General features: G+C 43.1%; 1 protein-coding gene across 1 annotated transcript; it reads left to right on the top strand.

Moving 5' to 3' along the window:
• Positions 1-819: 819 nt before the first annotated feature.
• On the top strand, positions 820-23,174 carry ABHD17C (abhydrolase domain containing 17C, depalmitoylase). Its single transcript, XM_035131392.2, has 3 exons — positions 820-2,558; positions 17,351-17,530; positions 21,658-23,174. Exons 1-3 carry the CDS (start codon positions 2,038-2,040, stop codon positions 21,875-21,877), a joined length of 921 nt encoding a protein of 306 aa, XP_034987283.1. The 5' UTR covers positions 820-2,037; the 3' UTR covers positions 21,878-23,174.
• Positions 23,175-25,841: the final 2,667 nt, after the last annotated feature.

The following is a 25,841-nucleotide window of genomic DNA, read 5'->3' as shown; positions in this document are numbered from 1 at the left end:
GAGCTCACCCCGTCACAGGGATTCGAACCGCCGACCTTCTGATCAGCAAGCCCTAGGCTCAGTCAGCGCCACCTGGGTCCTTAAGGACACGTAAGTTGCAGGAAAGCGAAAGCAATAAAGCTGCTAGCTCATTGGCACATTTGTACAGCTAAGCAGGGTCTGGTATGGTTTCAAATTGGATGGGACACCACGTTTCGAGATTCTTGCATTGCAGGGGGGTTGGACTAGATGACCCTCTGTGTCCCTTCCCAACTCTACAATTCTGACTGACAGCCCCACGAGTGAGCGAAAACAACTCAGCAGCCCCCTCCTGCAACAGCGCCAGGGCAAAAGGATAAGGCCAACTGCGCTTGCGCAGTGCCCTCTGCAGCGCCGGGCGAGGGACAGAAAATGAAACACTCCGCGAGCTCTCTCCTATGAGGGTTACGTCAGGGAGAAAGAACAGAGCAGTGATTGGCCCGCTCCCTTAAAGAGGCCGGCACCTCCCTCACCCAATCCAGCGCCGCGTCCCGGCGCGCGCCGAAGGCGGCAGCAGCCGCAGTCACGCCTTATTACACCTGCGCCAATCCAGGGGGCAGAAGAGAGTTTATGGTGCTTCGAACTCTATGGTTGAGAGGAACGGGGTGTGTGGGAAAGGTAAGGGGCGCGGGGAGCGCATGCGCACGCCGCCGTCGGCCCACGCTCCTGATTGGTCCGCCCGGCTCCTCTCTCCCTCGAGCTATCTCGCTCTTCCTCTCCTCTGCCGTCGGCCGCCGCAGGGTCTGCTTATAGAGATACAGCGGAGTCAGGGTCAAGAGAGGGGGGCGGGCCTTAACCCGGAAGTGGTGTTGCAGGGGGGAGGGGGGAGGTGGTGAGGGGAAAAGAAGAGGACGAGGAGGGACCTGAGACGTGATGGCCGCCGCCGGCAGCTCCGTGTGAGAGCCCTCATTCGACCCACCGGCCTCTCTTTCTCCCCGAAGTGGACCTGCCCGCCTCAGGGAAGCAGCAGCGGCAGAGCGGGAACGGGGCGACTCTCCATCCCCTGACTGACAGGCAGACACTCAGACTCCCAGCTGTTCACCTCCGGGCCTCGGCCTCCTCCTTCTGCTGCTGCCCTGCTCTGCTAGGCGTCCCCTCGAGGCCTCCATCAGTGTAGGGGGAGCAGTTTGGAGGTCGCGAGCGTGTTGTTTGTGGCCTGGTTAGGGCTTCAGTGTGGAGAGGGAGGTGGAAGGGGGGCGTCCTGGTGAGCTCAGGTGTTTGGTGAGGCTCTCCTTTGAGGCTAGAAGATAGAGACTGAGGGGTCTGCAGGAAGGGAAAAAGGTTTTCCCTTTTTGAGGTTGGGATAAGTGGGATTCAGCCGATTAAGGAGTGAGGCTCCTTAGAGACCCTATGGGACTCTATAGAAGGGAAGGTTTTCAGAGTAGGGCTAGGTAGATATTGGGAAGAACTGGAAAGGTCTTTTTTATTTGGAGAGTCTTCTGTTTGAAGGGGAATTGTGTTTTTTTTTAAAAAAGGGGGGAGGACCGGGTATTTTGGCTGAGCTCTGGGAGGGGCTTCTTCTACCCATTCAGTTCAGTTAGATTTGTATAGCACAGGTCGGAAGAGCAAATCCTTGTGGTGCGTTTCGGGCTCCTTCGGTGACAGGATTGTATTGGGGTCATGCGGGGTTTCCAAATCTGGGTTAGGTGACAGTTTTAATGCTGGGAGGCGAGGAGGGCCTGGTAGCGCATGAGGTGGATGGTCTTACAGGGTGTAAAGATTGAACTTCAGCGGCTTCAGGTTGCTGGAAGAAAGAAGCACTTTGTGGGGGCTTGGATGGGAGGCAGTTTTCAAGGAGCTATAGAGAATGGTGTTGAATTTTGGGTGTCATCTTGGCTTTCCATACAGGTAGTTGGCTTGTTGGGTGTGGAAGACTAGTATTAGTCTAGTAATTAGACTGGTAGTTAATGAAACGGGTTGCAATTAGCCTGTGTAGCTTAGGGTGAGACAGTTCATCCCGTATCCGCTGTGAATTTCCCTCCATCTCTCCTTGGTGCGGTTCTCCATCAAGCGCTTCTGATGCCAGAACAAGGCCCCAGAATGAACGGTTTCTCTCTGGGCGAGCTATGTTGGCTCTTCTGCTGCCCGCCTTGCCCCAGCCGCATAGCTGCCAAGCTGGCTTTTCTGCCCCCAGAGCCCACGTACACTGTGATGCAACCAGAACAGCAGGAAGCTGGGGCTGCTGCAGTGGGGACACCAACAGGTAGCTGCAGCCTGCACTTGACTGAGCGGGCGGACTGGCAGTATTCCCAGAGAGAGCTGGATGCTGTGGAAGTCTTCTTTTCACGCACAGCCCGGGATAACCGGCTGGGATGCATGTTTGTGCGCTGTGCTCCTTCTAGCCGGTATACGCTGCTGTTCTCCCATGGCAATGCTGTTGACCTGGGCCAGATGTGCAGCTTCTATATTGGTCTAGGCTCCCGCATCAACTGCAATGTTTTCTCCTATGACTACTCTGGTTATGGAGTGAGCACTGGTAAACCATCTGAAAAAAACCTTTATGCAGACATCGATGCAGCTTGGCAGGCCCTCAGAACAAGGTAAATGGCTGTTGGGTAAACATGCCCATTAAAATGGTGGAGGGTATTTCTAAATTCTTTGGGGCTGCTTATTTGACAATATACTTATCCCTTGTGGAACCACTGTAAACTGGCCTCCTTTGATGCAGTAAAGTTGACCACTCCACCCCTTTTTTGTGATGATTATATGACCTCAGAATCATACAAGCTCCTGACATTCAAGGGAGTTTATGTTCCTTGAATGGCAGCCCCGCATGCTGTTTAGCAAATCTCTCCTGAAACTGAGAGGGTGTTCAAAAGCAGCTTGTAGCATAGCATTGCGAGCTACAGTTGGAGTGGTGGGGAATGCTGGGGATCTTAATTGAGCCTAAAGTATATTTAGATCCTAGATTTTGTAAGGTGGTGGTATTCTTGACTTGCTGCTCTGATCATGGAGCAAGAAATGCTCAATGTAAAAACATGGCATTAAGAAACATAAGGAAAGCCCTGCTCGATTTATGCCCATCTAGTCCAGCACCTAGTCCTCATAGTGACCACTCAGATGTGCATGGAAATCCCACAAGCAGGCCTTAAGTGTGATAGTCACTTGTGATTTCTGGCAACTGCTATTCAAACGCATACTGCTTTCAACAGCGGAGATAGAACATAGCTTGTTGTAAGTACTCATGACAGCTAAATGGTACAAGAGAACAGTAATGGCTAATTATTATACATTGTGGTTTCTTTTTACAGTATTCTTGGACAGTGCAACAGGGTAAAATATGACATTTTAGAATGCTAGTAGCATCACCAAGGATTAAATGTACCAGTTGCATCATTGCATACTATGCAATGAGGTGGGTATGGGAGTACCAGAGCTGGTGTGCTGCACTCTTCAGAGTTCTTAATCTATTTAGTACATGATGAACTTATGCAAAGACCTTTCACCCACACAGTCTGTCTATTTTTAAAAGATCCAAAGTTCAGGTACATTTGATAACTACCTATAACAAGGAAGTTTCTATCAGTGTTTGTTTCTAGGGCTTTGTCTTTACTTTAGATTTAGTTCTTGGCAGGTAGTTGATGGTGTAGTTTTGAGTATTTGCTCCAACGAAGCCAAGACAGATCTTGCCCTCAATGCAACTTGTTTGATTCAGAGCTAATGCTGAGTAGATACTGTATAGCTTTGAGCATAAATGTTGAAAGGCTGTGCTATATTGGCTGCTGGCTGAGAAGACCAGTTACAGTACTTGGAGGTAGGAGTCAGAGGCAGTATGCTTCGGATTACCAGTTGCTGGAAAGTTCAGGAGTGACAAGTGCTGTTGTGCTCAGGTCCTACTTGTGGACTTTCCATAGGCATCTGGTTGACCACTGTGAGAATATGCTGGAAAAGAAGGGGCACTGGCTTGATCGAACAGCCCTTTCTTATATTCTTAAGTGTCTTACATGTTTCCTTGCAGTTTCTCAATACAGTATACAGACTTTTTACTTGCAAATGGAAACCAGTTTAATGTCTTGTAATTTTGTTCTCTGTGAAAAAAGTGAAAAAGTTCTTGACTTTGCTTTGTTTACTGTCCCAAGCATTTAAATCGGGTAGGGGGAACCTGTTGCACTCCAGATGTTGTTGGTCTCCAGCTTGCACCATCAGCCAGTATGGCCAAAGGTCAATGATGATGGGAGTTGTAAGCCCAAAACATCTGAAAGGCCAAAAGTTCCCCATCTCTGATTTAAACTCAATTAAACTGGGAGGCTCTTGAACCCATCATTGCATGTGGAAACCCAGGTTGTATAAATGACTATAAGTGTTCTTCTTCCCCACTCCTCCCTCCAAACAAACATACTTACCCTGATGAGACAACTGTGACCTTTCAGCTCAGAATGATTTATTTTCACCTTTATGGGCTTGAGATTTGACTAGTGGGGAAGGCTGTATAAACTTGTTCAGAATGTGGCGACTTGCTTCCCAACTAAGTTGAACAGCTGCTTGCCTTATACCTGTTTTTAGGGTCTTTAATAACTTCTGCAGTCTTCAAATACAAGTCATTTTTACTTTAGCTTTCTTTGGGATTGACAACAAGCTTATCTAACCCAGGAAGATGAACCAAATGATCAGTTATGTAATTAACACAGGTTATGCATATGTTTGATGTAATAAGAAACACTGATAATACATTCAATTTGAGAAGAGGCTAACTGAGCTAAGGAGGTTCTGTGTCTTAATTGAAAATGAATGTTCAAGGAGTAGTCAAGGGAGGGATGGAATTTGAACAGTATTAGAGGGCAGGAAGGAACCCATAGGGCAGGCATCCCCAAACTTCGGCCCTCGAGATGTTTTGGACTACAATTCCCATCTTCCCTGACCACTGGTCCTGCTAGCTAGGGATCATGGGAGTTGTAGGCCAAAACATCTGGAGGGCCGCAGTTTGGGGATGCCTGCCATAGGGGATTTGGGATTGGATTCATGAGGAAGGACATTTGGCCACTGAAACATCTCAAATCTGTGCAGTCTTGTCTTGCGTATGTGGCGGTGGGGTGTATTAAAACAATTGTGTGTCACATTTTTCCTATGAATGGCACTGACTACTAGGTAATGACAGAAGCTGCATTCGCATTTATTAAAGGAGGCTATCTTGCTAATATGACCTTTTTGTTTTTATATGATTCTTTGGCATCTGATTAATGTACTGTTAGAAGCCGGTTTCTGAGATCAGGTAAATTTGTTTTCTGTAAAGTTCTATGCCTAATTTCCTCTAGTCATTCTTGGTACTTTATTTTAAGATTCCTGAGTGGGTTTGATGGACCCATGTACTGTTCATTGGCATCAAATCTTGATCTGGGGATTTAAAGTGGCCACACACCTTTCTGGCTTAAGCTGTTTAAAGGGCCACCCTTGATACTAATCGGCCTGTGCTTTGAGATGGGCCTTGGGGGCTCTAATGGTCTGCCAGCCGGTGAGTTCGCATTGAGAGAGATGATATTATCAGCAGTAGCCCTACAGTTACAGTATGGAATTATCTCCCAGATGGTGTACTGTATATAAGGCACCTTATATGCAAGCCTTCAGGCAGGCACTGAGTTATTTCAGGTTGCATTTTCTAAATAAGTGGTGTGATCCTATTGATTTTTAGTGATATTTAAATGGTCTTTAAAAGAAATGACATGTGACTGGTTTTATGACTTGGCTGGGGTGGTTTTTTTTACGTTGTATATTTTTGTGATTTGTAATTGTATTTAGTCTTATAGAAGCCAATTTCTGAGGACATTTATTCTAAAAAGCAGATTATAAATGTTGTAAATGATTTCCCACTGAAAGTTCCTTGTCTAGCAACCTTCACTTGTGTGGCATTAAAGGCTTAATTTAATTTAGGTCACACTGCCTCGATTTGTTTCGAAGAATGGAATACTTGCATAAATGAGTTTAAATAGTATGTTTTGATAGTGTGAGGAAGTTCTTGATATGAAAAATAATCTCATAACAAAATTGTGTGCTGTAATAGATTTTTGTTTGTAGGCTTATGGTGTGTTTCAATAATACCTCTTAATGACATGTGAACAAGGGAAGAGCATTTCAGCCTGACTTGGAGAAAATTAAATCCGGCTTTTGGCCAAGGTGTACAGTTAACTACAATCTACTTAGGATTTTTTACATTGCATTCTTGAATGCATTTGAATTCTTTGGGTCTTTAACAATTGCCTCTTTCTTTCTACTGCAGACAATATAAAATGGCATCGTATTCATTATATGAGATTGTGATCTTGACTAAACTCTGCATTTGCTTTTCAGTGAGTGGAAAATAATTTTGATAGAAATATAAAAGTACCTTAGGCTAGCTGTGTGTTATTGTGCGTAAATGATGGATAAATAGGTGCCTATTGGCTATTCTTTATCTCCGTCCACCCCTCGTACCAGAACAGCTTGCAGTTAATTTTCTTCCATACTTAGCATTTATATATAACACAGATTATGCATTTCATTGCTCAACTAAATTTCCAGAAATTCATTATGCGTGTAATCATTCCATTGAGATCTCCCAAGCTGAATACTGTAGTAATAAATAGAAGAGTGATAACCCCTTAAGACAGCTGGCCTATATTTTTGTTACAGTTAAAGCTGCAGTCCTATACACACTTCCTGGCAGTAAGTCCCATTGAACTCAGTGGCACTTAGCTTCTGTGAATACATCTATAAGATTACACTGAAAGACACTGAATATGTGGGTTTTAAAAAATTAAATGTACATACTTACTTGGAGCTGTACCTAGTTCCCTGTGACTAGTAACAATCTCTTGCAAGCAAGCAAACAGGGAAACTTTTACAAATCAGAGAACTGGTTCTTTTCCTCCTTTGTGGCATCAGTCTATCATAAATTATTAATATAGGTGCAGGTGGGCTAGTAAACCTTTGTGGAATCTTTCAAGGCTGCTTGATATAAGTGCTAACAAAACTTACTATGAAGTTAAAAGTAAACCACCAGCCATTCACATTGTCAAGGCATCAGAACAGGTGTGGGGGACCCTTGTAGCCCTCAAGGTGATTGTTGGACTGATGCTCCCATCATCCCAGAATCATTGGCGAGGCTGCCTAGGGTTGATGAGCGCTGGAATCCAATAACATCTAGAGTGCCACAGGTTTCCAATTCCTGCATTAGAGGAAGGAAAAGCCTTAACTCTTCTTTTTAATGAACTGAGAAAGGACTTTAAAAACAAACTCAAAATTTCCTAAATAAGCATGATACCAACTGGTTGCTTAAACAGCATATTAGCCAGGTCTAAATAGAGCATTTATTTAGGGCCATAAATAAGTCCTTTGGTCATGAAACATAAAAATATTCTTTAGTGCAAAGGGAATTACAGTATAGCAAGGCTACTAAGGAAGATGATTTGCTTAGAGTACAGTTTTAAATTCATTTATTTGGAAATGTCCCATTTCAGAATTTCTGCTGAGTAAACATTCATAGAATTCTATTGTAGGTATTCAGAACTTTCCAGTAGCAAAGTCTGGTGGTTAATGAACAGACCAGTGTTTTCCTATGAGATGGAAAGATGGAAAGAAAATGATCCCCATGTTATCTAGTGATGAATATTTATGATTCTGTTTCTATGAAAATGGAGTATAATATAGATCTCAGTTAGTTCAAGGTATAAAATAAATGGAACCAGGACTCTGCAAGTCCTGACTAGTGGTTAGACATGGTTGGGGTCAGTGTAGCTCTAACACTGCACCATGTTGACTGTAAGCAGGGAAGAGCCTGCAGCATGTTCCCCATTTCCTAACCATGGTTAAATGATAATAGAATTGTTGGAAGGACCCCTGAGGGTCATCTAGTCCAACCCTCTGCAATGCAGGGATCTTAACATGTGGTTCCCTATTCAATTTGAAACCATACCAGACCCTGCTTAGCCTTCCAAAGGCGCTAGCAGTTTTATTGCTGCCCCATAGCCTAGTCCAGGCATCCCCAAACTTCGGCCCTCCAGATGTTTTGGACTACAATTCCCATCTTCCCCGACCACTGGTCCTGTTAGCTAGGGATCATGGGAGTTGTAGGCCAAAACATCTGGAGGGCCGCAGTTTGGGGATGCCTGGCCTAGTCTCACATCCACACCAGACCTAAAAAGAAACACAGCAAAAACTTGTTTGCGTGCTAAATTAGTAGAAAGGCTAGTCCCTGTGGCTTTTTAATAACAGGTTTGTGCCGTAGCGTGTTAACCTGCCACATGCCAAGAGGGCACAAAGCAGTTTTCAGAAGCACTTGAAGTCGTTGCATGGGGAAAAACAGACTGTGCCAGCTTCATAATATCCCTTCCAAATGATACTGGAGGAGGTTACGGCTCTTAAGTGTGTGGAAACAAAAACTATGCTTTAGTCATTTCTGCTGAATAAAAAAATTCCTTCAGTAGCACCTTAAAGACCAACTAAGTTTATATTTTGGTATGAGCTTTCGTGTGCATGCACACTTCTTCAGATACTTCTTCAGTATCTGAAGAAGTGTGCATGCACACGAAAGCTCATACCAAAATATAAACTTAGTTGGTCTTTAAGGTGCTACTGAAGGAATTTTTTTATTTTGCTTCGACTCAGACCAACACGGCTACCTACCTGTAACTAGAACTATGGAAGGCACCTCATTTCTGCTGGTCATACTTTTGAAGTACCAAGAGGTTGTTAGAAACCAACATAGAAACCAACACAGCTTGGAATATATGAGAGTGTAGTGTGTTTCAGATCTAAGGATTTGGGTTCAGATGCTGCCACCAAGGCAACTCAGCCAAGTGTCCTTCCAGAAGCGCAGTATGGCTGTCAAAATACAATCCTGTAGTGGGGAAGGAGAGACACCATGTAGCTGCCGAAGCTCTTTTGCCGTGGTCCCATCTATACTACCGTGTGTCCAAGTGTTGCAAGCTAAATCAGACATTGCCAAGTAGGATAGGCTGTGCATGTTGGCATAGCCATGTTCATTTTAACCCTGTACCACTGAAGTGCAGTACGGACAGGAATGCAACCATGTTGGCACCATGCTATCCTGCCTAAAGCTACACTAGTAGCCAGAATTGTGGGAACGTTTTGGAGAAAGTGTATTTCTGAAGTTTGATGGCTCATAACACCACTTTCTTTTGGAGTCATACCATAAAATTATATATCAATGGAAAGATAATTTAATGAAGAATGTAATGCAACAAAGTTTGTTCAATTATCTTTATTCTATCAAAACCAGATGACACCTGATTGGCTCTCTAAACACTCCTGTTTCTGGTTATTTGGCAATATCTTTTGAAAGAATAAAGAAAAAATGATATATATAGTGGTGCTATGAGCCATCAAACCTCGGAAATACACTTTTCCCAAAAGGTTTCCACAACTAGTGTAGCTCGTCTCTTGTGGGTGCCTTACTGAAGTGAACTTAATGATCTAATGTATCTGTTTTATAGATGGCTTTAAAAAATGGTGTTGTTTGTTCTAAGAATTAAGTACTTATTTTCTTCCAGACTAGTCTTGTAGCCTTTTTATTCATCATGGAATAAATTGATTGTGTCGCATACACAGTATCTGACCATTAAATGTAAATCAGGAAATAGCTGAGATGGCTGGTTTTAGGCCTCAAAGAGATGGGTCCTATAAAGTGAACTTTTGCCCCTCCAGCTGGTGGAAGATCTCATCAGCTGAGTTGTAATTGTTTATAGCTGAATTTTGTTTCTGTTTTTTGTCTAGAGTCCTGGATTGGGGCTCATCTTGTTTCCGCTCTACAGACTGGGCATTGTCTAGAAATCTCTCAACTACACCTTGCATACAGTAACTCACTAGGAATCTGCAGCTGTAGTACAACAGCCTGCAAGCTGTAGGAGAGCCACGTGTTTTTGACAAGCTTGATTCCTCAAGCATTCAAGTTGCCTAGATACAAGCTTCTGAAAGTTGCTGGATTGGATATCTTGGCAAGGACTGCATCCGGTTTCAAATGCCTAAATACTCTAGGACCGTAACTTCAGATTGCAGCCAGGCTGGCTTGATAGCACCAGGGTGGTTTTGTTTTAGGGCAGCTTGACTGGAACTTTGTGTAACTGAATACACTTCCTACCTGTAAATACGGTACCCTTGCTTGAGCCACTTAAGGAAGGTAGGGGAACTTCAGAGATTGCTATGTGAGTGCAGTTTATGACTGCAGAAAACAACACTACTTTGCAGGTGGCAGAGGAAAGTAGGAACTGCCTTTGGCTGGTAGGCTACATTTGGCTTGTGGGCAACAGGTTGGGCAGACCTTCTGCAGCATACTTAGGATTTCCTAGTACATGTATGGAATGTTCTGAAAATAAGGGTGTCTGTTCTTTTCAGGATGTAGTAGTTATTCCTTCAGCCCCCCTAGGAATACAGTGAAGGAAAAAGGTATTTGATCCCCTGCTAAATTTGCCCATTTGCCCTCTGACGAAGAAATGACCAGTCCATAATTTTAATGGTAGGTTTATTGTAGCTGTGAGAGACAGAATAACAACAGGAAAAACCCCAGAGACTAAGACTGCTACGCATAGGCAGGTTACTAAAGATATTGCATTTACGGCACATGTGCTCAAAAACCCACTCTGGTTTCCTGGAGACCCTTTATTTACTTCTACAATGCTTTTTATACTTCTAAATTAAGGGGGAAATATATTCTCAGAATACTATTTACCATAGGTGAGTGGCTATTTAAAAGCCAGAGAAAGTGTGTTTTTATAAGGAATCCAAATAGCAAGACTATTTAGAGACACATGTTTCCTATTTCAGAAAACATCGTGAATTCTGTACTTTCCTAAAGATCAGGACAGATAACTTTGTCTGGGGGTATCTGTTGCAGAAAAATTCCCCAGAGAGTAGCTTTGTATAGAACTCATACACCAATCCAGTTAAAAGTATATAATGGAATGTAGCTCAGCTCTTCTGAATTATTGATACTTTGGTCAGTGAAGGGATTCCTTAGTGACCAGCAAATCCTTGCTGCCTGTGATAAGTAAGCTTTTCTGTTGCTAGCATTCCTTTGCTACAGGGCATGTTTAATTAAATGCAACTAACTCAGTTAAAGTGACTTTAGTGCTCTGTGTGTGGTTTTCTAAATGAAGCTATGTACATTGATACGATATTAGACGATGTTTATCTTCTTGCTGTTCCTTGGAAAATGAAGCCATAATGTTAAGGGAAGTCGTGTGGTAAAGGTTAATTCATAAGACATGCACAATCTCTTCTCTTTGCATTTGATTTCCCCCTGACCTTCCCACCATGTGCATAAATGCCTGCTAATTTTGGAATACACTTCATTTATCTGAATTGGACTGTGGTCTTTGCAAGTTTACGCCATATTAAATTTGTTAGACTTTAGGGCAGGGGTGGGAAGTCATTTTCACCCCCAGCGCTGCATTTCCTTTTGGGCAGCCTTCCAGGGGCCACATACCTGTGGTGGGGAGGGTCAGAGGCAGAACAACATATGTGAATGTTTTCTTTGTACAGTGTGTTAATTTCTGCACGTGTTCCTATACCTCTGCCCTCCATCCAGACAAGCAAGATGCATGATCAGAGTTCAAGAATGCATTTACAGTCAGGCAAAAACATTAACGGAGGGAGAAAAGCAGGACCTGTGAATGGCATGGCAGTTCCCTTCTATCTTGCTTATACCACTGTTTCCTCTCTGCTTTACTGTACAACACCTCAGCTACTTGTCTAGACTTAAAGGGTTAAATATCCAGGTGTACATTTCACACATAAGACAGGAGTCAAATGAAAAGAAAGTAAAATGAGGGACTCAACCATTGCATCCTTATTTGTCTGACTTGGAACTTTAAGGAAGAAAATCCTTTGACATTCTTTCCACCAGAGTCTCCTTCATAGCAGAATAGACAGTCTTCTGGTGCCTCTGTAGCCTCATCACAGCAGGGTTACCTGGTAGCACCAGCAAGGATATTTTTCTTTGAAGCACGCAACTATATTTTGTAGCAAACCAAACTAACTCTTCCATTCATTCGTATCATTAAGAAAAAAACACCCAAGTATAGTCATAGTCGTAAAGCCATTAAGCTCTGCGTTTACTTCCTAAATAAGCAGCTAGTGTAAATGTGTGTGTTATGCTAACTGCCATAGAGCAAATACACAGGAACTGAGCACAGTACGCCAAGTTCCGTTTTAGTATACCAATGCAGAAAGAAGAGCTGTTTTCCATACTTTCTGGTTCTCCCCTGATCTTGCCATGTGAAGTCTGCAGATCTGTGCTGTGCGTTCAACACAAGAGAAGCTGCTTGCATGGTCATATGTTTTGTGGGGTGGGGAGGTAATTCCCTTTCCCATGATTATTTATAACAGGAGGCATTCCATGTTTTTGTTCCAAGTCAGTTTATGGTTTCCAGCCAATTCCAGACTTCTGCTTGCTGTCATACAGGTGTATGGTTTCTACCATGGTGTCATTGTGCATCCCCCCCCCACTCTTGCATTGGTAGGTGTGATAAGTGCTATGCATGGTGCTTGTGGTGCTTGCATTGCCACTGGACTCTCTCTTAGTGGTGGTGGTGGTTTGGACGTCATGGTAAAAGTAAGGATTTTCAGGCCTAAGTGGGAACTGTGTATTGTCTCTTTTCATCCCTCTGCAGTATGGACCAAAACTGGTTCTGGGCTGCAGATTTCAATATTAGTAGAACTTACCGTAAGCTGCTTAAACATTCTGACCCCTGTGCTTGAGTAGGGCCAGCTGAGGTGGGCTCTTTTAAGATAATTATTGTTAATGTTTGCATTTTTCCGTTTGCCAGTCAAATGAATTCATTAAATCTAGCTCTCTAAAACCTTCGGAGTGCAGATTAGTTTTGTTGTACAGATACAGTTGAAAATTGCCATAGACTTTTGCAAGATTGGCTTACTTTTCAATAAAGAGCCTAACAGTGTACAGATTTGACTGGCTATAATTTCCTGATTGTACATTTTCATTCCCATTCCAAGGATTCACATTGTGATAGTACCTTAAAAACCTGTGGAGGGTGTGGGGCAAAAGACACTTGCCTGTAGCCAGCTCCAAATGTCACCAGTAACTAAGTCAAAACACCTGGGCTTTTTTTATACAAAGAAAATGTTGTTGTGACAACAGAGTTGGCATAGACATTTCAATGTGGACATTGTGTTTATGCTGTCTCAAGGATGAGGATGGTTCAGCAAAACAACGTAGTAATATTTATGCTGTTTCCATTAACCCATGGGTCACAAATGCTTTTAAAACATACTGTAAGGTAAAGGTAAAGGGGCCCCTGACCATCAGGTCCAGTCGTGTCCAACTCTGGGGTTGCGGTGCTCATCTCGCTCTATAGGCCGAGGGAGCCAGCGTTTGTCCGCAGACAGCTTCCGGGTCATGTGGCCAGCATGACAAAGCTGCTTCTGGTGAACCAGAGCAGCACACGGAAACTCCGTTTACCTTCCCGCCGGAGCGGTCCCTATTTATCTACTTGCACTTTGATGTGCTTCGAACTGCTAGGTGGGCAGGAGCTGGGACTGAGCAACGGGAGCTCACCCCATTGCAGGGATTCGAACCGCCGACCTTCTGATCAGCAAGCCCTAGACTCTGTGTTTAACCCACAGCGCCACCTGGGTCCCCCAAAACATACAGTAGGCACCAACAACTAGCAGATCCAGGGCTAAATCTGACCCACCTAAGAAGTACTGTCCAGTTCCCTTAGTCCAGGGCTGGGAAACCTGTGGCCCTCTAGATGTTTTGGATTAATCCAACAAAACCTAGAGCAGGCATCCCCAAACTGCGGCCCTCCAGATGTTTTGGCCTACAACCCCCATTATCCCTTGCTAACAGGACCAATGGTTGTGGAATATGGGAATTGTAGTCCAAAACATCTGGAGGGTCGAAGTTTGGGGATGCCTGACCTAGAGGGCCATGGGCTCTTCTTACCTGCCATAGCCAACCCAGAAGCATGTGTTTATGTGTGGTGGGGAGGGTTCTTTTATATATAATTGATTTATCATAAGCATATGTACAAGCACATAACCGTACAAACAATAACAGAACTGTACACAGAGCATAATCAGTATTATTATTATTATTATTATTATTATTATTATTATTATTTATTTTACAGAGGTGCAATTCCATATAGCTAAGATTTTAAGATGAGTCTATATAGCCCAGCCACAATGAAGAGTGAGTCATGGGAGGAGGAGTAATGTGATTCTCCCTTATATAACTCAAAACCGGAAACTAGACCATGTCAAACTGTCTGATTTAGTTTTGTTGCAAACTATGCATTAACATCTGTTCGGATAAAGCAATATTCCATATACAGTCATATTTTGGATCTTGAACGACTTGTGAGTTGAATGTTTTGGGTCCCGAATGCCACAAACCCAGAAGTGATTGTTCCGGTTTGCGAATGTTCTTTGGCACCCAAATGTCCGTTGTGACATCCGCGGGTACCAATTGGCTCCAGGAGCTTCCTGCAGCCAATCAGAAGCTGCGCCTTGGTTTCCTAACTGTTTTGGAATTGGAACAGACTTCCGGAACGGATTCCGTTCGACTTCCAAGGTACGACTGTATTAGAAAAGCATGCTTCAGGCATAGGAACTTTAGATGGTTTCCAATCTGGCTGCTGATAGTAACATAAGTACTAGACTTTTTATAAGTTATGGGAGGATTAGCATAATTTGATAACGAAAGAAGGGATCTAGAGGCAAATGTTGTTGAGTAATAGTCGCTATCATTGAGAAAACCCAGGTCCAGAATTATTGACTCTCCTCACATTCCCACCACAAATGAATGAATGAACCTCTTTCCCTACATCCCATCCAACAAGAAGGAGACACAGTATTCATAATATGGAAAGGTGTCTAGTGCCATCACACAATGACTTTAAGAATGACCAAAGTAGACTTAATAGGGGGGCTTCACCCATAATCAATCCCATTGTGCCTCATTGTATGGGTTCTGTGGCCATGAGGCTGACTATGGCAGTCTCTCTTGCAGAGATGGCTCTCCCCCTGCTGTGACTTAAGTAAACTAGTTTCTGACTTGGAGTAAATAGGACAGAAACACTGTTTTTCAAGAGGAAGTTATGACTGAAGGGTATGCTACTCTTAAATAAGCTGTTGATTCATGGGTCTAACATTATTGGCTAGCAACGAATCTTCAGATTTGCTACATAATCTCCATCAGAGGAAATTGCATTGGGACATGGTTGGAGGCTTCAAGCTGAATTGGATTAAACCATGTGATGGTTATATGTAGATTTGTGGGGTTGTTTACACATGCTTGTACACTGCTTGATGATTTTCTCTGCAGTTGATGATGGGCAGCTGAATGTGTGAACCGTCACTCCATTGAAAAGCATTGCATTTGAGAAGATGTGCCAGTTCTGCTGAGGGTTGTTAGCAATGTGACAGCTCCCTCAAACATGCAACTTATCTCTTGATATGGCAAACACTCAGTTTCTGCACCAGGCCAAAGTTTCTGCAGAATTGTGCCAGCTGACCAGTTCCCTGCTTTTTGGAATAGAAAGATGTGTTCAAATGCTGAAAAGAATTATGGCAATAAGCTTATTAGAGGAAGCAATAAAGTACATTGGAGCAATGAACCTTTTGGACCTTTTCCTTCACCCCTTCTACTCTCTGGCTGAACTATGTATAAATAATACCTTGTTCGTAACTGCAGCCAGCCTTTCTCAACACACTGTTTAGGATACAAAGCTAAAGAGTAAACTGTAGTATCTTTCCACTGTGCTTCTCCCCCCCTCCATATTTTTTAATGTGCTCTCCATCTGTTGTTTTTGGGACTGTTCTGAAGAGATGATCTTTACAGGAGCAACTCAGTTGCATACCCATAAATTTCAACCTGGACATTCCATTTGGTTTTCTGTTTTTCTCAGAGACAACAACCCTGTTGATTCAAGGAAGGTATTTTTAGTAGCTGCTCTGTAAGTCTCCTTGAAAATGCACTGGGCACTCTCTCTAAGATAGACCACCAAAGAGCTGACTAGGACAGTCTGCTTCAAGCTATACAGCGGGTCAAATGTTTTTTTACAGGAGCAGTGCTCTAAAACTTCCTTGTTGAATATTCAGTAGTATCTAGGAAGCTGTCTTCTATACCCCCCCCCCAAATATCCCTGTATTATTGATTATATAAGACGTATTTGCTACAATTTTGTCCTGCTTATGGCTATTTACACTTTATGTAGAATTTATGTAGTTGTTTCTTCACAATGTACAGTGGTACCTCGGTTTGCGAACGCAATCCGTTCCGCGGAGGCATTTGCTTACCGAAGGCACGCTTCTGCGCGTGTGCGAAGCGCCGATAGAGCGCTTCTGTGCACACACACGCTGCACAGAATGCTTCTGCGCATCCGATGCCACGGAACCTGGATGTAAACACTTCCAGGTCCACAGCGTTCATAAACGGAAGTAGGCATAAACCGAGGTTCCACTGTATCTTCACAACAGCCTTATTAAATGGATAGTGGTTTTCATATTGCAAGCAGGGAAACTGAACAAGGAACAATTATTTGTTCAAAGCCACTTACTGCATTAGTAAAGAATTCTGAGTATTGCTTCTTGATCATAAGTATTGAGAATGGAAGTCTGTTTTTTAATGCACTTGCTTCCCAGAACTCTTTCTTATTGTTGCACTAAGTCAGTTCACTGTCAAGATCTCCTTTCCTTTCCTTTCTTAGCTTGGCTCTCTCTCAGTTTTTCCACCTGCATATGGGGCTTGGAAGCTCCAACAGCTGTGGGGGTTGACTATGCTTATCTTTTGCACTTGGCTGAAACTAAACATCTTTGAGCAGCAGCAGTGCAGTTGGTGTCCCTGACCTCAAATGCATTTCTAGTAATGTGGCTATATATTAAATTTGTTTATGCAGCAAAGCAGCTGCTTTTCATGGTCCAAGTCAAAATGGCAGGTCTTGTCCAACTGCAGGCTTGATAGTCTCCCACCGTATTTGCCTTCCCCATCTGCATTCCTGTTTCTGTATCCCAAGTGGGCAAGTGGGTATTTTACATATGAGCTCTCATGCAGAACTGAAGGCAATTACAAGAGTATTGAACACTTAAAATATCATATATCCAGACAAGTATTCCATACAAGACAGGAGTAACCAACACGGTATCCTCCAGATGTTGTGGACTACAACTCCCATAAGTCCTAGCAAGCAACATCTAGAGGGGGCATCATGTTGGCTGCAAGGACCTTCAAAATCCCATGAATTGACAGCTTGAAAAAATAAATATGAATTTTAGATCTAGAGAATAAAAACGCCAGTTCACCTCTCCTGGAATACCCTTTTAAAAAAATAAAAAACAAAGACAAAATACACTTCTCTTTTCCTCTTTTCTGTGTTTACAGGTATGGGGTCAGTCCTGAGAACATCATTCTGTACGGACAGAGTATTGGAACCGTTCCCACTGTGGACCTGGCATCTCGGTATGAGTGTGCCGCTGTAATCCTTCACTCACCCTTGATGTCTGGGTTGCGGGTAGCTTTTCCGGACACTAGGAAAACATACTGCTTTGATGCTTTCCCAAGGTATGTGCAGAACCTCCAGGGAGCCATTGTTCATTTATAATACTTAAGTCATGGGTACATTACTTAACCAAGAGTAGATGTGGTGGCCTCAGGAATATCAGCATATTAGAGGGTAAAAAGCCCCCTGCTCTGCGATGCTTTGATGGTTCTTTCTGCTAGATATATCCCCCATTTAATGTTTATCATGAAGTATGTGGGTGATGATTTAAAGAGGGTGGCCTTATTGGGAAACAGCACCTGCAAGGCATGCCAGGAGGGCTCCATGTTCACTGCTTGGCACCTTCACATTATTTATTAAATTTATAGCCCACCCTTCCTCCCTGAAGGGTGCCCAGGGTGGCAAGTAGCATAAAATCTGTTGAAACCATATCCAGCATACAATAATGAAAATGACCTATAAAAATCACAGTGCCTAGGTGTAACTATTCCCTTCAAAAGGCTTGGGAAAATCTTAAAATTCTGCCTGAAAGTAGTCGGGAGAAGGGTACTGCCAGATTTTCCCTGGGAAGGGAGTTCCAGAGGCAGTGAAGAGCAGAAAGTGACCTCTGAGACTGGGAAGCCGCTGGCAGCCAGAGTTGATCATGCTTGGCAAGATGGGCCAGCATTCTGGGTCAACAGAAATATCTTCAAATGTTCACATATTGCTATATACTTCTTAACTTGAACTGGCATCTTAAGTGCAGATCCACTGCTGACCTTTGCAAACCAAAGGTATTCTGTGTTTCTCCTGTAAATGCTTTTCGTGTATTCTTTAAAAATATTGTGGGGTGTGCCTTTGTCCCACGTTGGAGGGAGTGGTGACTGGACTGGACTGGACTGGAGAATTGTGAAGGGGATATGTAGTTCAACTTGTATTGACCTTGAAGGTGAGAATGATGGGTGTAATTGCATACAGCTTGCAGCGATGGTTGATGACTGGTTACAAAAACTATTTCTACCTCCATAGTAGGCACCCACTTCAGTATGGATGTTCTATTTCCACCCTCACCTTCAGAATATGAAAAGTCATTTAGCTGAACTTGTTTCCTGTGTCTTGTTCTGAGAGGATGCATGGCACTTAATAGACTCTGCAGTTAGCAACTTTGAAATGGTCCAGAGTGCATGCATTTTGGTGGTACAAGATCCACTGAAATGAATGGGCCAAGCTTTGAGAACCGGAGCTGAACTGGAGCAGTTCATCCATTCTTGGAGGGAAGTTTCTGGTATCAGGGATATCATGTCTTGGTATAATTCCTCTGCCCTCCTGCCTTTCTAACAGTTACAAATATTTACTATATGACAAATTCTTCCTCTGAACATTCAGGCTTTTAAAAATTATTCACAAGGTTTGGAACAGAGCTTGGATGAAATAGGCCAAGTCAAATAGGAGCTGAAAAACATTGGGGCAGAGACAGCGGAGGTATTATATCATTCACTTTCTCTTTTTGCTTTCTCGAGAGCTGTTTCTTACCAATGGTCTGAATTCACTCGATCTGTTAAATGCTTTGGTACTTGAACAAATGCCCCCCTCCCTGCCCTTGTAAGTAAGAGAGAGAAAATTGTTCATTGCAGTTGACACAGAAATCTTTTGTGTTTGCTGATGTGCGATAGTCTCTGTAGATTTCTCTAGCTGCAGAACGGTGTGGTTAGGAATACCAAGTGAGGCTAATGTGCTTTCTGAATGCTGCATTCCCAAGCAGCTGAGCTGGCAGTGGGATGTCTTCCAGTGGTTTTGCAAGCTGTAAATACTGTTTTGCTGAAATGCCTGATTAGGGATGAATGACACTAATTATGTGAGCACCGCAATGGAGAGACTCCCCCCCCCCCTCAAGTTTCCTAAAAGTGAGGACTGACAATCTTGCTGTGAAGTCTTTGCATACATAATTTCATTGTTATTATACATGTATGGGATAATCCCACTTGTGGTGGCGTCAAGGATTCCAAAACATAAGTCAACAAGGGGCATTTGCCTAGTGATGGCCTTTCGGCTTGCATTTTAAAAGAAATGTATATTTGGGGAAGGAGGGGCACTGCATCCTCACACCAGTTCACTACCCTGTTAAAAATAAAAGACATAGAACAGTGATTCCCAACCTGTGGCTGGCAGACCTCCAGAGGGCTGTGGGGTTATCCCAAGGGGCCGGTAGCAGTGGCGCAGGACAGTAAGTCCCTTGAGTGGCAGGGTGGAGGCCAGAGCCAGGACAGGAGGGCAGGTGCTGAGGGCTGGGATGCCAGCAAGGCAGAGGGATGGTGGCAGCTAACTTTGCCCTTCATCTGAGGCATGTGAGGCACTTGAGTGGCAGGCTTTTTTGTGCAGGGCGTGCCCAGTGCTGTTGTCCATTGGAGGCTCCTTGGTCTCCCCCCCTTCCCAGGGTCTGCCCTGCCAGCAGAATGACCATCTATCCAAGATAAGAGCAACCCCCATTCCTCATCCCCTTTAGCTTTCCCCGACTGCTTCCATGCCACTTCTCTTTAGCACTGGTGCCTTCAACAGAATGATGTATAGTTAAACTGGCTGGCAGAAAAAAACGAAAAGGAGCTGCATGCTGTGGTACAGCAAGGGTAGCCAGAGGTAGTGGCAGAGAACATCAGAAGAGCCTGGCTGCTGGGTCAGGCCAAGGGCCAATCTAGTCCAGTGCCCTATGGGAAGCCTGAAAGCAAAGAGCATGTGCTTTGCATGCAGAGGGTCCCAGGTTCAATCCCTGGTATATCCAGGGAAGGCAGATAAAGTCCCCTGTCTGAAACCATGGAGAGCCACAGCCAGTCAGTGTCGACAATAGGGAGCAAAATGGGCAGTGGTCCAGCATGGTATAAGGCAGTTTTCTATGCACACTTTCCCCAGCACAGCTCCGATCAAATTCCAGTGTGCCTCAACTGTTCACTCCAACATACAGGCAAATATCCTGCTAACCCCCTCCTCCCCAGTGGGAACAGCACCTAAGTTTTGGCAGAATGCTTGTCTCATTTATTCTGTTTCTCTCATTTGCGTCTTGCATGGGCATCAGCTGCCGAGTTGCACAAAGAGAGACTTCAGACAGAGACTTTGATGTTGTGCACACTGGGAAGAAGAGGATTCAATGGCCCCTTCTCTGTTCCCCATTTCCTATGGGAGTCAGGATGGACAGCCATTTCTGCCAGCACCCTTTGCTCAATTCAGAATATGGCCTCCCTTTAATAAAAGCAATAGCTGTGAGCTGACATCCAGCCCTCTATGCTGTACTCACAGGGAGGGCTGAACATAATATTTTGCTTTCTTCCTCTTTAAAGATTCACAAGAGGTTCTTGCATCTCCCGCAACAACTGCCCATGGTTGCCTCAGAGAGGCCTGCCTCAAAATCTGAGAACTGTGAGCCTCCGATGACCTCCTTGTATTTATTTTATTTATTTATTTACATTGTGAATTTCCAAAACCCACTGCGAATCTCCAAGTGACTTCTTAGAAAGAGCAGCTGTAACCTTCCTGCCAGGCACAGTTGGACAGCGTTGGCAGAAAAGATTGAACAAATGGTGCTTTCTTTTTAGGGACATATTGATGGAAAGACACAGAGCATAAAGCTCTGAACATGACAACATGTTTAACAACAACAGCATGAACGCTCATCCGGGCTTCAGAAGTGGCCAGGCTGAATTAGCCATTTCTCCTTCTAGAATGCTGGAAACGGATGACAATAATTGTGACTTGTGTATCCCTGTGGCTTTTCAGTTACCTGCCAGGAACCCTTTTCACAAGAATAGTAGATAAGACCAGTGGTTGTATTAGACCACCGTCCTGCTTCCTCATAATGATCCACAAGATGCCTCCAGAAAGCAGAGAATGAAGACAGTTGCCCTCTCCTGCTCTCTCTCTTCCTCCCTCCAGTTGGTTTTTAGAGGTCGTCTAAAGCCACAGTGAATGGCGCTAAAAGTGCTGTTTAGAGAGGTTTTTCATGTTTGAAGTTTTGTTGTGCTTTTAATTCTGTTGGGAGCTGCCCAGAGTGGCTGGGGAAACCCAGCCAGATGGGTGGGGTATAAATAATAAATTATTATTATTATTATTATTAATTCATCTTTCCCAGACTTTTCCAAAACAACTATGACAACCTTGGTTTTCTCTGGTTACTGAATTTAACCAGTAATGCTCTCTTGGTTTTTGTCTTTTACATCCTCAGCATTGACAAGATTTCTAAAGTAACCTCTCCCGTCCTGGTGATTCACGGTACCGAAGATGAAGTAATAGATTTCTCACATGGTTTGGCGATGTACGAGCGATGTCCCCGGGCGGTGGAGCCCCTCTGGGTGGAGGGGGCTGGCCACAACGACATAGAGCTTTATGCACAGTACCTAGAACGACTAAAACAGTTCATATCTCACGAACTCCCTAATTCCTGAAGAAACCTACTTGATCTCTTTTCCTTTTCCTTTTCCTTTTTTTTTTTACCTCAGTTAACTGTGAATGAAAGAATTTACCTGTTTTTGCACATGCATTAACTGGCTTAGCTGTAATAGCTTTATACTATGAAGAAATGCCCTCTCATTAGGGTTTATCCAATCAGCTCTCAACTGTCTTTTTATATCAGGAAACTGTTCTAACAGTCACTACTGTAATCCCAATTGTTTTTTACCTTCAATGCGCTAGAAAAGCTGGGAGTTTTAGAAGGGGTGCTAGCTAAACTTGAGGGATACTACTTAATTTAGCAGTTAAAATACTTCCAACCTTTTCCCTACCCAACCCTTCAAGTTGTTTGTCTTATAATGTTTTCTTTCTCTTTGAGAAAAAATCTTCCCACAATCTGGAATGCAAGAAATCTGGGTGATAGCTTCCTACTGATTTATGGAACCAGTCTAAGAGCATTCTCCATGTAAAATTTCTAGCTGTGCTATTGTAACTGGAAAGGTTTTTTTGTGATGATTTCTCATTGTGGTTTTTTTTGTTTGTTTTTTTACCAACCTTACCTTCCTAAGCAAATTAATTAATGAAAATTTCCCGGGGTCACAGATTTCTAAATGGGGCAAATTCTGAAATGACCTTTCACCAGTTTTCTGCATATTTACAAAATATTCCTAAAGGAATAATGACTTAACGGCTAAACCCTTTAATTCTTTTTACTTTTTAAAAAATGTGTAAATTTACTAAACCCATTTATTCAGATGATGTTTACACTCTGAATAAAAGCCAACTTTGGCATTTCCTTGTGTAAAGCATTCCTTATAGAGGTTTTTAAAAGTATTGTACATAAGTGTATTTACATTTATGCATAACTCCTGATTGGTAGTTTAAAATTTAAGTCTAGTTAACAAATTCTGGTTTGTATATGAATACATTTTGTTAAAGTTTTTATCCCTGCATTGTTTTGCTATTAAAAGTTTTATAAGATTTCCAGGACAACTAAAAATATTTACACATTTGTTTTTGACAAATTTATGTAAGAAACTTTCATTGAAACTGATCCTTTTTATTTAGGGGAAATTTTTCATTCTCTGACACTGGAATCGCACAGAATATGCAAGACAATTAAATCATTACACTACGAGGCCTGAGGTTTTTTCCCAAATTGTACGGCCTTAAATGTACTGTAAGCCTCTGATTGTTGTAAAAATGGATTGCGATGGATTATGGTTTGTGTTCTTGTTGCCAGAAAGCAACAACAGTGATTGTAATGGAATAAAGGATGCATGGAATAGAGAATATTGGGCTTTGCTTCACTTTGTCCCATGGTCAAATTGCACCAAAGGCCACACACAAAGGTCGTATACAAGTCTTTTATTACTGACACCAATCAAAGGATTAGGACTTGAAGAGGTACAGACAGTATTGTGCTGCAGTGTATAGACTGGAGACTGTTAGTGTAGTGTAATAGCTGTGGTATTGGGCTTGAGTCCAGTGGGTCCTGCATTCAAATCTTGACTCACCAGTAGCCTGCATGCTTTTCATGTTGAAAACCATCCCTGGCTTTTTCCCTGCTGCCGATATCCTATACTGGCCTAAAATGATGGGCCAGTGATTCACGCCCTCCCAGTGTCCCTATTTTCTAGGGACAGTTCCGGATTTACAGAAGCCATCCCAGAATGTCCTGTTTTTCCATGGGCATCCCTATTTTCATCAGAGGAATTTTGGTAGGGTTATGCAACCCCCGAGCCAGGGGGTGACTATAAAACCTTGAAGGCAGCCCTGTTTAGGGAAGTTTTTTAATGTCAGCTAGGCGGGGTATAAATAATAAAATTATTGTTCTTATTATTACTACCACTATAGAATAGGACATCCCTATTTTCATCCGGAAAATGTTGGAGGGCATGGTGATGTGACTCAGCCTAAGGCATCTTCATCTTCAAAGTTGAACTAGGCAGCCGTTCTATCCCAGTCCAGGGGCATCAAGACTCTTTGCCTGCATGGATCCCTTGCACATCACCAGAACAGATTGGCCCTTTCCAGCACATTGCAGTCTGCTGCACGTTCTAGGGGCAGTTAGGAACAGTGGCACTTACTTCCACAATTGCTGCGAAAGATCAGCAGTGGGCTTGCAAGCTGTCTTGCATAGATCCTTAGCCTGCTGTTCTGAACTTCCTTGCCAATTGAGCCCCACCATTCCTTGGGACACAGGCTGCAGGCTGCTGTTGGCTTAATCTACCCCGAAGGGCTATTTATGATACACCATCCTCATGTTAAGGAATGTTACCATTGCAGTACAGTACACTAAAACGGAAGCCTTCTTTTTGACTTGTGTGATGCAACTGCTTATGAGCGACACTTGATCAGCTCAAAGGGAACTATTCACTCATTGGAAATCACAGCTTGGTACTTGTGTTTCAGTTTGGCCGCCGTGGCCTTGCTTTGACAGGAATGCAATTAACTCATGTCAGTGCTGCAAGTGTGTACGGATTTGATTTCATGAAACCGCAGGGGCAGAGTAATTAACATTAGAGTGGAGCTTCCTTTCAGTACCCGGAACACACGAGAAGAAAATGTCTTCCTGTTAATCCACAACATCTAGGGAGCAAGTCAATCTCCGAAATAGCCAGTCTAGCTCTAAACTTATATCCAGTTATTTTTATTTTATTTAGATTTGTACTCCACTCTTCAAATTATTATCAACACCATAAAATAACTGAAGTCTTGTGTCACCTTAAAAAGATGAACCAAACTTCTTATGGCTTAAGCTCTTGTGTAGTCATAAAATTGGCAGGGACCCCAAGGGTCATCTAGCCCAACCCCCTGCAATACAGGAATATCCACATGTTGTTTTCCATCAAGTTTGAAACCATACCAGCCCCTGCTTAACTTTGCAAATGTGCTAGCAGTTTTCTTGCTGCACCACTATGGAAGCTTCTTCTTTAATAAATCTGTTACTCTTTAAGGTGCCACAAACTTAGTTGTATTTGCGTGGCTAACTGGAAATAAAATGACTAATACAAGCCTATAAAAGACTAAAATAATAATCAGAGTAAAACAAATATTAACGGTTTGCCTGGTGCCAGCAAAGCATTCCAAAGCCAGGACACACAGTGCTGGAAGAATCCTCTCCCCAATAACCACTTGCCCCAGCTCAGCACTCAGAGAAAACCAGAGGAGAAGGTCTGATTAGTCCCTTTTAAATAATAGGAAGGCCTCTGTGGATGCAGCTCCCCTTGGCTACGGTTCCTCACTCAAGAACATTCTGTAATAATGTATTTTCTTGTATTGTAACTAGATTACATGTTCCCTGTTCCAAATGAGAGAAAAGAACAGAAGAAAAGTCAAACTTAAAAGCAACCCTTTTTTGGCCAACCACAGTAGCATCTTTAATAAGCAGATACCTGCGTAAAAAAGTGGATACCTGCAGTTCCTTTTTGTGCACATTAACCCTTACTCATGAGCAACTTGTGCGCACACTATGTGTTTACCATCACTGCTATAGGACTACCTACCTAACCTATTTTGCTCAATTGCTGAATAAGTTTTCATTTGTCTCTTGGCCTTATGGGATAAGTGGCCTCTTTCAGCCTACTGCAGTGAGATTCCTTATAGCAAAAATCTATGGAGGTGTTATACTGCAGCAGGCAGGGAGAATTAGCAAAAAAACAAACCCAACACTTTCTCTGTAAGTTTTCATCCTCTGAACTTGAATTTCATTCCATCTTTCTACAGCCACAGTAAACACCTTTAAAAGATTGCCTACAGAAGACTTTTATCCCTTCTCACGAAAATGATATTTATCTAGCTTTCAACATTTTGCTGGTTTGGGGTGCATGGTATTAAATGAGTGAGTTCAGATGTCATAAATCCTTGCATCATCACATCACAGAGACATGTAGCACCTTAAGGACAAACTAATGTATGGCATAAGCTTTCATGGGTCAACTCCATCATTTTATTATT

Source organism: Zootoca vivipara, chromosome 14 (genome assembly GCF_963506605.1).
Source record: "Zootoca vivipara chromosome 14, rZooViv1.1, whole genome shotgun sequence".
Lineage (NCBI taxonomy): Eukaryota > Metazoa > Chordata > Lepidosauria > Squamata > Lacertidae > Zootoca > Zootoca vivipara.
This window is presented reverse-complemented; position numbering and strand designations above follow the sequence as displayed.